The 12,746-nt window shown below is 42.5% G+C and overlaps 1 protein-coding gene across 1 annotated transcript in view; it reads left to right on the plus strand.

Annotated features, from left to right (window-relative positions):
* The first annotated feature begins 901 nt into the window (after positions 1 to 901).
* The window catches only part of LOC130391832 (myelin basic protein-like), a 34,247-nt gene continuing 22,402 nt past the window's right edge, over positions 902 to 12,746 (plus strand). Inside the window, exons 1-2 of the mRNA XM_056602137.1 lie at positions 902 to 1,248; positions 11,025 to 11,083. Of these exons, the coding sequence (XP_056458112.1) occupies positions 11,039 to 11,083 (45 nt within the window). The 5' untranslated portion in view covers positions 902 to 1,248; positions 11,025 to 11,038. The remainder of the gene's footprint in view (positions 1,249 to 11,024; positions 11,084 to 12,746) is intronic.

Raw genomic sequence — 12,746 nt, forward strand, 5'->3', positions numbered from 1 at the left:
TCATCTTATGTTATTGTATTTGTTCAAAGTGGAATTGGACCAATATATATTTTGAAACAAATTTGTATAGTGGGGCCCATATAGCCCAGGGCACTTACTGACCTACCTACGCCAATATGCCATATTGAATGATAATGAAAAGCAATTGACGTTTTACGCATCATTGAGCTTACCTCCATACTTTGGGCTATTCGGAAACTAGGATGACATATACTCACAGTATAGTGAGTACACAGTATAGTATAATTTGAGTAACAAACAGGTGTGCCGTAAGAGCGTGTGAAGAGGACATTTTGAGTGAGAGTTGGCAGCTCTGATAACCAACTAAACGTAATTTAGCCTACAATCACTGAAGACGAATGACAATGAGACGCCAATTTCTCGCTAGAAATGTTATCCGACTCCGTTTTAATCCCGAAACAGTTTAACTATTTAAAAACATAGCGTTTCCACTGAGAATAAAATGTCAGCCCCCTTGAGACGTTATCGTGAGACGATTTCTTATTCCACTGTGAACCATAACAAGTTGTCATGAGGCTGGGCTGGTCAGGCTCGTAGGGCCCGTCAGGGGCTTCAGTAAGGACAGACTGGCGGTCACACACAGCATCCTCCTCTCATGCAATGACCACTTGAGTCAAGCACATGCAGACGCACAGGCGCGCTTACACGCACGCGCACTAACGAGCAACATCCCCTTGGCAGGGGAAGTGAATCACATGACATGTATTTGTAGTATTGGCTCATCATAAATAATGTATAATGTTACTACTACCGTCTAGAAATACTTAATATTTACACAACATAGAAAAATAGAAGTAGACCTACTGAGAAAAAAATTATATATATTTTTTATTAATACGTATACTTTGCATGGGTTTCAATTCGAAGGCCTGCAACAACATAACCGCAACACGTACTACAGTCAGAGACGGATTGCGTTGTAATCGTTCAAGTTGAGATAAAGACTGTGCGATGCGTGCACGGACGTGCTCTTTTGCCCACATTTCTTCGCCGACTAACAGCATTCCGCCCCACCCCGAAGAAAGAAACACCATCACCTCAATCAGGAAGCACCGTGACATATTCTCTACGAAGAAACGTTTTGAAAACATCACAACCGTGAAGAAGGCGTTGTGTTTTGCTCGTTAACGTCCGGTTGATAAAACAGCGACGTGCGACACCGAGACCGAAGCCCGTCCAGCTGAGGTTCTGCTGTGCATGCATCTGATTCGGTCCAAGCGGAGAAGGGTATGTTATACAGCCTGCATTATTATAACGCTCAGCGGCGAAGGGGCTTGGAAAACACCGACTAGATATTTAGGAAACGAGTAACAGCGCGTAATGAATACACTTTCCCTCTGGACAATGCTTTTTAATTTATTCTTTCGAGGTGCCCTATCTTTTAACGCACGTAAACCCTTATCCACGTCGACGTGTTGACGGCGCGCTTGTGATTCTCTATGGTTTCTAATGGCACGCTTTTGAAACGCTTACCAGTGTTCAAGCTAAATGGATGCATTGAAGACGCATATGGTGTTAAACGTTTTATTTCGTGTTCCTCTCTTATAACTCTCTTGGTCGTGTTTACTTTCTCGGTGATTTGACTGGTCCATGCGAGAGGGACACACACACACACACACACACACACACACACACACACACACACACACACACACACACACACACACACACACACACACACACACACACACACACACACACACAAACACGTTACAAATCGTTATCTTTATTATCCCATTCAAGCAAAACCTAATTGCATACTAGTTGTGAAAACGTTGAGCTCCTTTTTACACAATCTCGTGTTGTAAGTAAACTCCTGGAACCCTATAGGTAATAGCAGCTATGATTTGAACTCTGTTTGGTCCCTCGAAATGCTTTAAGACAGTAAGCCTTGGTAGTTGTGATTAAAGTTTTAATGTTAATGCAAATCAGAGTTGTGTGTGACAGTTATGTAGCATTTTTTTCTGGTTATTTGGCTAATCTTGTCCGCCTATACTATGTGAGCTATTTCAACACCCTGAAGTGGGGTATAACACCTTGAACCTGTGTTATATACAGGAATATTTGGAGTTAAGGTATGTTTTCGTGTTTCTTGGAGTTCAGACCCAGGCATTCCTCTGAAATCACACCTGAACGACTCCTGTCTCCGCCAAGGTGGAGTTGGGGGCAGGAGGGGGGGGGGGGGGGGGGGGTGGGGAGGGGGGGGGGCAGCATCACGTGTCAGGCTTTGCATTCCTTTGCTTGCCTTTATAACACGAGACCATGCTGAAACTCACATTTGTGTTAATATATATGCACAGTTTTATATGAATATCTTTCTCTTGTGTGCTTTTACAAGGGATTACTCTGCACATGCATGCGTTTTACACATGTGTTCGTTCTTTGGTCGTACACATGTAAGAATAACCCTTTACTTTCTCTGACTCAAATTAATTTGCACAGCACAACCCACGGAAGTGTTGAGGTTAGTCAACTTCCGTCGTTGCAATCTCCTGCTTCCTCCCACTTATCACTTCCCCCTCCCCCCTTTGTGTCATTGCCAGACAGGTTCTGTCGCATTACCTGTGAGCAACACGTGTGTAAATGTGTGTGTGTGTGTGGTAAATGTGTGTGTGTGTGTGTGTGTGTGTGTGTGTGTGTGTGTGTGTGTGTGTGTGTGTGTGTGTGTGTGTGTGTGTGTGTGTGTGTGTGTGTGTGTGTGTGTGTGTGTGTGTGTGTGTGTGTGTGTGTGTCTGTTTGTTTGTTCAACAATCTTGTAGCCTGAAGGTAGTAGTGAGTAAACCAGACAGCATGGTACTGGCCAGTTTTTGAAGCTGAGGTTTAGGTTAGGGGTTAGGTTGTACGTAAGTGTTGCTTATGAGGTAGTATCAGGATATGAATGGTGGGTAGAGAGGGTTCGGTGGTGTGGTTAAGACCATGGAGCCCAACTGTGTACATGGCTGGGTGTGCCGTTTATTCTGGTGCATGGTGCATTAAATAAACAGAACCTGCGTAGCGCAACATCGACTGTGTTAATATTTGCAATGAATATCCACCGATCCCTACCCGAGGGGAACTGTTCTGATACCACAGTCACACACGTCGGTGGCAGCCAATAGGGTTCACTCAGAGATAAACCCATTTGGCAGCCGTTTAAAATATACTGCACTGCGCTTGAAACTTACTCGATTTTGCAAATTTTCTCTATTTCCTTTACCACTCTATTGCTGCATTGGGGTAGCCTGACATCTCCTGACACCGCCAGACCAATTTGCAAATGCGGAATAATCTGGGACCTCTCAGTCTCAGTTCATTATCGATTTCCAAGGGGCATTATCAAAGGCCATTGACCGAAATGCTTCCAGACGCAATTGGGTAGGCTTACAACCAATCGGAGCAACGACACGCATTACACATCAGCCACAGCCATCTTGGATGCTTACAAAAAGTACTCTACGGTGTTCATATAAGGCACTACTCTGTACAGTAATCATATTAAACCCACCCCATATTGGATAAATGGTTGTAATTGGCCCAATCAAGGCCAGGTATGCTGGAAATCTGTCTGAACGGGAGGGGGGCCAGATGCATATGCAAGAGCAAATAAAGCACAAGCTCGCAAATGAGTCTGGTTCCCCACCTATCATTGGGGTATTACAGAGTTCTGTGGCTGTGTTTGGATTTCATTCGATACAATTCATTGCAGCAGGAAGGGGAGGGTCATGAAGACTCGGATGACCTCTGTCTTCGGGACTACTGGTCCTCCTGGCGGAAGATGCTGGTTGTCTTTCAATGGGAGTGATCAGCCGTCCTTTATAAATGTAAAAACACGACAACAAAGTCCCTGCATTGCTTGGAGACTAGCTCAAGGGGCCTTGAGGTGGCGGACCGGCTCCAGGGGCAGAAGAATCCAGCTTTCCTCTGATCGCGCCAGTTGCAGCGACTGCCCCTCCACCAAACACTATGATAGCTGCGCTGTTACTGAGCGGCCATAACCCCAGAGCACTCTGCTACTATGTTGGCCTGGTTTCCCGCACAGCTGTCCCTGCATTGACTCAATCTCAGCCTCAAACCAAAGTGGTGTGTCAAGAGTGCTGGTGACACCAACAGCGGAGGATGAGCGTAAGTTTGTTGATATAAAAGTAACGGGCAGCCTATCGGTTGGGAGGAGGAGGAAGAGGAGGAGGATGAGGGTGAAGCTTTAGCCTGAGTTTTGTAAAAAGCGGTTGTGAGAGAGAGGGAGCTAGAAGAAAGAGCCAGGGTGACTGTTCTACACTCGTTCTGGGGTAACTGGCATTGCAGCCGGAGTGTTCCGGCAGATTCCTTTTCCAAAGGCAGATGTTATCCATGACCTTTAATCTCTGTCAGGGAGCGCAGAGGTTTCATCCTTCTGATAAATGATGTGTGCCCTCATAACTGTTTGTCATTTCTGCTACCGCTCTGGCTTGGTCTCTCTCTCTCTCACTCTGTAAATCACTCTGTCATTTCCTCGCTCACTCTGTCTCCCAATCAATTACAATCTGTTTATCAATCTCTCTCTCACTCGCTTTCTCTCTCTGTTTTGCTCTCTCTCTCTCTCTCTCTCTCTCTCTCTCTCTCTCTCTCTCTCTCTCTCTCTCTCTCTCTCTCTCTCTCTCTCTCTCTCTCTCTCTCTCTCTCTCTCTCTGTCTCTCTCTCTCTCTCTGGCGCCTGAAGTATGTATAGTAAGTAGAATAATATCCACATTCTATAATCAGAAGGTGTATAAAACATTAATACATGTTGTTATGTAATTAAACGTTGCAGTACAATAAAGTCAAGTCAGGGGCTTGGGCAGCTGGCTATGCCAGTGTGTGTCTGTGTGTGTGTGTGTGTGTGTGTGTGTGTGTGTGTGTGTGTGTGTGTGAAGGTTAGCTGTCCTATATTATTTTATATTGAAAAAAGTCACGTTGAGGCCACATTAAATGGTTAACAGTGTTATTTTAAAAGTCCAAAATCTATATCGTTGAGAAACTGGATTTCTCTGTCAAACACATTAGGTGCCCTATCTTGCATCCGGCGCTATGTACTTTCTTCACTGACGCATGTGTCGTCGTTGCTAGTTTGCAACTGGCGCAGAGTTCTTTTCCCTCCACCGCCACGCGCCTGTAAATTAGGGAATGATCTTGCGCCCCAAGGGGCGGTTCGGAAAGGGGCGGTTCGGCGAAAGGAGGAGGCGTGTACCGGCGCAAACGTTTCAGAAAACCATTGCGCCACAAACCAGGAAATACTTGGTTTAAAGTCAGTGGCGCGTTGTTCAGATGCTATTTTAAGGGTGCATGCATAATGTTGCTTGTGCACCTCGCGCATTCACTTTGCTTCCTCATCTACCTAGCCACACATTCTTGGCAAATTATTTGGGAAAGAACAGCGATTTGAGGACTCAGTATTTCTGAAGTTGTGGAAGAAAACGCTATTCCATGTGTGAATTAGGCCATATTATTTGGCCATAAACTGAGCCATTTGAAGTTTGAAATTCATGTGGTCATGCATCTGTCTCATCAGAGGCTGCAAACGCCCGTCAAAATATCAACTTGTCAGATTCAAATGCGCACATGGCTCTTAAAGGGGATGGGAGATGGCACTCTCATTGGTTTATTGCACGTAACGCCCAAACCACACCTACGGGTAATTAGGCTACTTCAGACCAAGCCTTTTTAGATCTCCGCTGGGCGCAAGAGTCATTAATGCGCCGGTAAAATAGCAACATTGCCATAGAACCGCCCACAAAGCTACTTGCGATTGGCGCTTCTCACTTGCGTTTCAGACCGTTAAAATAGGGCCCTAGGTGCGTTACCTCAAGATAAATGCACTTTTCCTTTTCTATTGGCTACTCAACCTCGCTCCAGTGTTTTTTCCCTAGGTGGGTGTTCACCTGCTCAAACGTGTGTGTCTCAAAAGCGAGGGATTGTTGTGCAGTAGATCGAGGCAGATGATTGGGCTCACTAACTTCACCCTTTCTGACATCTCATCTAACGCGATTCTCCCTCAGAGCGTTTAGTCAGTGAGGAGGAGGATGGGGGAGCTCCGATGCTATTAACCTCTATGAGCCGAGCCAAGGCTCACCAACTCTGATGCCCAGTCTCCCAGAAGCCTCACAGGGAGTTATTGACATCCGGTGACTTATTGTGAATGCATCTTCACTGGAACATATTGCACTCCCTACCTCCATCTATTTAAAGAAGGTCCTGCTCCCCAACCTGCTCTTTAATCACATGTATTCACTGCAAGTCAAATGGATATGGCGTATACTAAACAATGATAAATATTATTTAATATAAGGGGGATAAGACATGGATCTAATGAGCCTTTTTTTTTTCTGTTGCCATTTAAAAGCTCCCATAGTGGGAAAGGGCAGATGGCGGTAAAATAATATATCATAAATCTCTTTATTGACAGACCCAGATGTCTGTCCTTCTTTTTATGTGTTTCTGTACCCACTGATGATGTTCCGTTTGTGTCTCGCTCATCATCGCTCACGTGCACGCTTCCACCCTCTCCCGTCTTTTATTTTCTTTAATGTGTGGAAGAAGCAGCAGCTGGATTTCCTATCTATATTTTATGAGAACTCTCAGTACGATCCTTATAGACCTACCAAAAGCGTGGTTTGAATTCCATTTAGCCGTGGGGCATATGACTGCATGCCGTAGAAGACACATGCTGGTCTTGGTGATCAAACCGTCTTTTCCGTCTCTTATGGCTTCAGTAAAACATTTGCTGCCAATGAAGTTAGGCTAAATGACTTGCACATCCCACGAATGTAAACAATAGCAAAATATAGCTCTTTGGTCTTTGTGATCCGACATTTTGTAAAGTACTTGTGTGGCGATTCACTATAATTTTGTCCACAAACTCTGTGACCGACACACATAGAGTGCCATTATTTACAATGGTGGCATGCGCACAAACGCTTAATGCTCTTTGGCAGAATCCTTTTGACAAATTATATTGATAATGGATGTTTCAATGAAGCCAGGAGTGCCATCTACTATTGTCTGGTTACCCAGACCCGGTATTGACCTTTCACGGTGTACAGATCTCCACTTGGCAGAATTGATTAACCTATGGAGAAGTTTGTTTAAGCGTCCCCTAAAGGACTTAAGTAAGTATAGGTGTTTCAGTAAATCTTTGGAAAAGTTTAATTTGATTAAATTGTGAGCTGTTGCTAGATTGAGATAATCCAGTATCCATGTGAATCCTGCGGGCTAGATTGTATTACATGGATCAAGTTGTGGTTTGAATACATTCACTCTTATTAAAAAACAAACTTAATTTGTTTGTAATTTGTCTTGATGAATTCATCTTTTTCCTACAAGAATACCCAAGTTCCAGTAAACAAATCTCAATCGAAGAATGTCTTACTGACTTTTTGAATCCCACATAGTTCCACTCCCTTCTATTAGGCTGTCTTTATCTTTCTTTTCATACGGCAACTGCCTACAACTTGCAAGTCTTTACAAGCAATGCAACAGAATCTAGTGATTGTGTAAGGTTTGCTGCTGAAACTGGCTCCATGACCTCACATTCAAATGAATGGAATATCTTTATATATCTTTCCTGACTAAATGGAAAACATTTGAAACTCATGACCATCTGAACGCAATTCTGATAGGTTCCATAATTGCACCTTATTGTTTTTCAAGCAGGAGGTCTAAACTTATTTTTGTATGTGGTTGTTTGTACTCCCTGTGGATCCGCCTACATGCTCTCGAGTGACTCAGTCTATTCTTTAAGTGTTTGTGAGTGCACATTGGAAAAATAATAGCGAAAAGCAGGGGCCACATGTATCAGTTTTTTGTAGTCAATAGAGCTGTGCAGCTTTAAATCTGTACCCTTTTGTCAGTTAGAATATATACATATTAACACAGTAGGGGATCCAGCCATCTCCAAGTGTTAGGTCAGCAGACTGCTAAGGAGTTTGTAAAACTTTTGTATTTAATGCAAATTCATGCAGATTGTCGCTGTTTAAAACATCTAATATCCTATCCAAATCATTTGGGGGTACGTTTAAGTGTGAGGGTAAAAGGAGATTCATAATGGGTAAGTAGAAGTAGATTAGGTGTGACATCCTTTTCATATGTTTTGCCCCTACATCCGCTATCCTTTAAATCCTGAGTTTGGTAATTTATGATAAATATGAAGACACTACCTGCTGTTGGGAGTGTAGAACAATGTCTCATTCTCATATCACACCAAACTGCCAAACACAATGAACAGAAACCCTTATCCTGCTTCACAGACACGGTCAATGTGACACACTATTATGGATGTTCATGTCACTTTCATTTCAGCCAAGGCAGGTCAATCATTTCTTTGTTCCCCCACGCCTAGATTAGCCTTACTCTGATCCGATATTAATCACAGCTGCACTCAATACCGCTACAGGGGATGCTGAACAACAGCTACCAGTCGGACATTTGTTTGCTACTTGTCCTTTAGTGGGAGGATTTATTTTGGCTAAATGTAATGAAATTATACCTGATTATTTCCGAATATGTACATGATTACAGCCAACAGGCTTCATCCTGCTCCAGTCATAGAGGAATTATTTCCTCATCATGCCCCTCATCGTGCCTTCCTCCTTCAAGCTCCTTGCCATCCTAAGTTTCCCTTGCTCAGATTCCTTAGGTTAAAGGCCTCCCTGCCCCTGGCCAAATTGCATTGATGTGTCCAGTGTTGCGTATTCTGCATGCTGAATGGGCTCCTAACACACTTGTTGCTTAGCAAGAGGCTGGGTGATATTAGCGTCTGATCAATGGTGCCAACCCATTTACAAGACAACAAGGGAAACCGAAGCCGTTAGAGCTTATATACAACTCATCTGTCACAGCTCCACTTCCACTACTTCCCTCAGGGCTCCACATGCATCTGGGATTTAGTTTTTATTTCGTAAAACAAGGATTCTTGTTAACTAGTTGAGCAAGAAAGTAGGGAGACAGAGTTGGGAAGAATAGTGGGCAGAAAGGTTCTCAATCCATTTTTTGCCGGCAAACTATTTCATATTAATAACAATTTCATAAATTACAAGCGATATTGAAGGTTTGTGGACAATTGAACTTGATTTTGCCATATACTTATGCCAAAAATAATGAAAGAATCCACCGCTGAGAAGAGCTTGGTTATTTTAAAGGTGGAGGGGCCTCTCATCACTTCCTCAGCACATTTTACCTAAGCGTTACGTGAGAAAAGCTGTATCAAGTTTTAAATAGTTACGATTTTAAAAGATGTAAGTCATGATAAAAGTGAATAAACCATTGATGATTTAAACACTTTCTCATTTGAACAGAAATGTTGGTGGTCTTTAAAGAGTGTAATAAAATAATGAACATAAAAAATGGATGTTTGAACGTTGAATACATATAACAGTACAGTTATACATACAGAACAGTAGTTTTAATGGTGGACTGGAATTGTGAATGCACTTTCTAACCCCATCTACCCCATAATCCCTTAGTGGTGGAGATAGACATTCTCCACTCCTTCAACTCCAGTATTCGCCTTCTCCAATGTCTACATTCCAAGGGGGGTTTTCTGATCTCATACATCGTAATATCGCTCTATTCCAAAGAAGATGGCACACGCCTAAATGGAATCGAATCCACTCCCATTCCTGTCATGACAAGACAGGTTACTGTGTGAAATGAGAACCTCTCGATGAAAGGTAGTTCATATTGTTTTCCCGGGTCCCGTCAGATTAAAACTATTGGTTTGGGCAGTTGAGACTATTTATTGATCTCTGAATATCCAGTATTTGCAGGGCTGTGATGTGGGGTTGCTGTGTGGAACACTATGAGGACTAGATAAAATAATCGGATTTAATTCTTCCATTCTCGCATAGTCAAGGAAACAAGCCGATCACATATCATTTTTATTATTTTTCAAATGGAACCCGGATGGGAAACCTGTTATGTTTCAGCAATAAGACCTCTCCTTGGCCCCTGAGAGTCGATATCGGCTGAGTGACTCTTTCCATTCCTGCCCAAACCCAACTGCCAACAAACAAGTCCTTTGTTGCCTTAACTTACTTCTATAATGCCAATGGATCAATTCTTTAGGCTGCTAATTCTTGGAGCCTGATTTTAGTTTGTTCTTTTCAGCTTAGGTCACATCAGAAGGGTTGCGTTAGGATCTCCAGTAACTAATGTAATTCTCCTCTGCATCCCGTCGCCTCAGGGCCTGCTCCATTCACTTCCGTTGGCAAGGAGCTTTGGTTTCTGATTCCCATGGGGTCTAGCCTCTCTTTCTGCCGCGGGCATCGTGGGTGTAATGACTTTATTTAATTTAGCACCTTTCTCCCACTCGAGGGGAGTTTCTCAGAGACTGATATATAACAGACAAACAAAATGAATACATACTATACAATATACAAATAAACATAGCATACAAACAGGAAAGGCAGTGGACAGGTCAAATGAGGAATAAGTATTGTTCGGTGTAACAGTGTTGGAAAGGAAATGTGTTTTTTAAATTAATTTGAATATGTCAAGGTTGATGAAGTTACAGAGATATGGGGTGAGGATATCAGGGTTTGGAGGATATGAAACTGAAGGGACCACACAGCAGTGATCCCACTTCACCCATCATCCGAGGACAGCTGTAAAAGCCGAGCAGATGTAATATGTTCAGTATGGGTGTCAATAAATATGTATATCCAAGTCAAACCCACACATATTCAGGTCATGTTTTTTCCCCTCCTCATCTTTCCATCCTCTGCGTCATTATTATATCCGTCCTGTCCTCAAGTGTCCATCTGCTAGCGTCTGCTGCGATCGGAACTCCTTCGGTCCACTTATCTTCATCATTAAAGCAGTCCATGATATCAGTCAACAATACAGCCTTTGTGCGTGCCGCTGCATTTATGCAATGTCTGTTAATTGCAGTGATGACCTCCCGGCCTTGGCGCCTCTTCTAATGAAAGCCATGTAGCCCTAAACAATATGTATACGCTCTAATGTGTGTATATATATATATGTCCTGATTTGAGCTTCTCTCTCTTCTCCTTACAGTCTCTGTCGGCAGCATGGGACAGCATTTAGGAAAGAAGGAGCCCCAGGAAGACATCAGGGTAAGAAAAGATTGTACAGTCCAACACTGAAGTCATGTCCCCCGCATGCCTAACATTGAGCAAGTCTGTTTTTTCTTGAGTGTACGTGTATGTGGGTGCTTGGATAAGAGTTTTGTCATGAGAATAGGGCATGTGTTGCCGCGTTTTCCTTTAACCTTATCATTGTGCCCACTGGCCTTTATCAGAATGTCACAGAACTTTGGACCTTGCTCAACATGTTTTTTTGTCACATCCCATCAAACTATTAACGACTAATATTTGCATGGGAATGCTTCCTATCGTGTACATGGCATGTTAGCACTTGCTTTGCATGCATGAATATTTATGAATTCTAAAGTGCAATATTGACGTAGGTGTGATATTGTTGTAAATTCCATGGTTGTAGGTTTTATTGCAACAATAAAAAGGCTCAGCACCCTGATCTTTTTTTTTCTCAAAAAGGCTGTACAGTGTGCCTCACATTTCATAGCAAGCAAAATGGGTTGGTGCATTCGGAATATCACCCCTTGTGGACCGGAATGTGGAACAAAGTTTCTTTGTCTCAAAGTGATCCTGTTCAGTTCAAATAATTTGACTGTAAAACAGTGTACAATTCAAGAGTCATTATAGTAATTGAGTTTATTCCAGTTATGACAGTTACTGGAACATCTGGCACTTAAGGATTAAATATATTCGATGTATGCCAAAGTTTGAATAATTAGAGCAAAATGTTTTTCTGAAGGCCGCTTCCAACAGAAGATTTTGTTGAATGGCAATTAGTGTTTTTGTTTTTCAGCCACCCACATCATGTGTAATAGCTCAAGCTTATTTTTATGGACTCATTTCTAGCACTTTTTTGCCATAGGCGGCAGTATTCTCACATCCTTCAACAAAATTGTATTAGCATATGCCATGTGCTGAATAATTTAGCATGATGGATTCTATAGTAATATTTGAGTTTTGGATTGTCTGAGGAAACAATATACTGAGAGTTGCGTCGCAGTAGGAAGGAGGGAGAAGCACAAAATGCTGATCCAATTGATCCACGGATATTTAAGATATGGTCATTTCTGAGATTCCTGCATTGCTTCAGTGTGAAGGGCGCAGAACCCAAATGAAAAAGGTAGAACAGATGGCTCGGTTTGAAAATAATCTTTTGTACGTTTTTTTATACTGGAAACTGAATCAATGGCAAGATACTAAGGCAATTGTTGTGGCATGATTCATGAAGAGATGCATATGTGTGCTTTCCAATTGTGTAAAGTCATTGTCGCAGTAGAATGAAACAGCAAAGTTTGGAGCAAAATAAAGGAAACACTAGATGGAAAACTACAGCCAAGTGAGCTTTCAGGAAAGTAGCCAGAGTGCCAAATGCACATGATGGCTGAACTGGAGGCTTACAATGAAATGCCTAAAAGCTCAGGAATTGAAAAGGATTGGTTTGCTTGAATGCAAATCTACATCATAATGCCTAACATATAATATAAGTTTCAGGGAAAGTCAGGTACAACAAAATCAAACATTGTATATGAAAACACAACCTGGTAGGCAGGGGAATAAATTAATTGTGTTTGTGTGTGTGTGTGTGTGTGTGTGTGTGTGTGTGTGTGTGTGTGTGTGTGTGTGTGTGTGTGTGTGTGTGTGTGTGTGTGTGTGTGTGTGTGTGTGTGTAAAACATAGGTGG

Source organism: Gadus chalcogrammus, chromosome 11 (assembly GCF_026213295.1).
Source record: "Gadus chalcogrammus isolate NIFS_2021 chromosome 11, NIFS_Gcha_1.0, whole genome shotgun sequence".
Lineage (NCBI taxonomy): Eukaryota > Metazoa > Chordata > Actinopteri > Gadiformes > Gadidae > Gadus > Gadus chalcogrammus.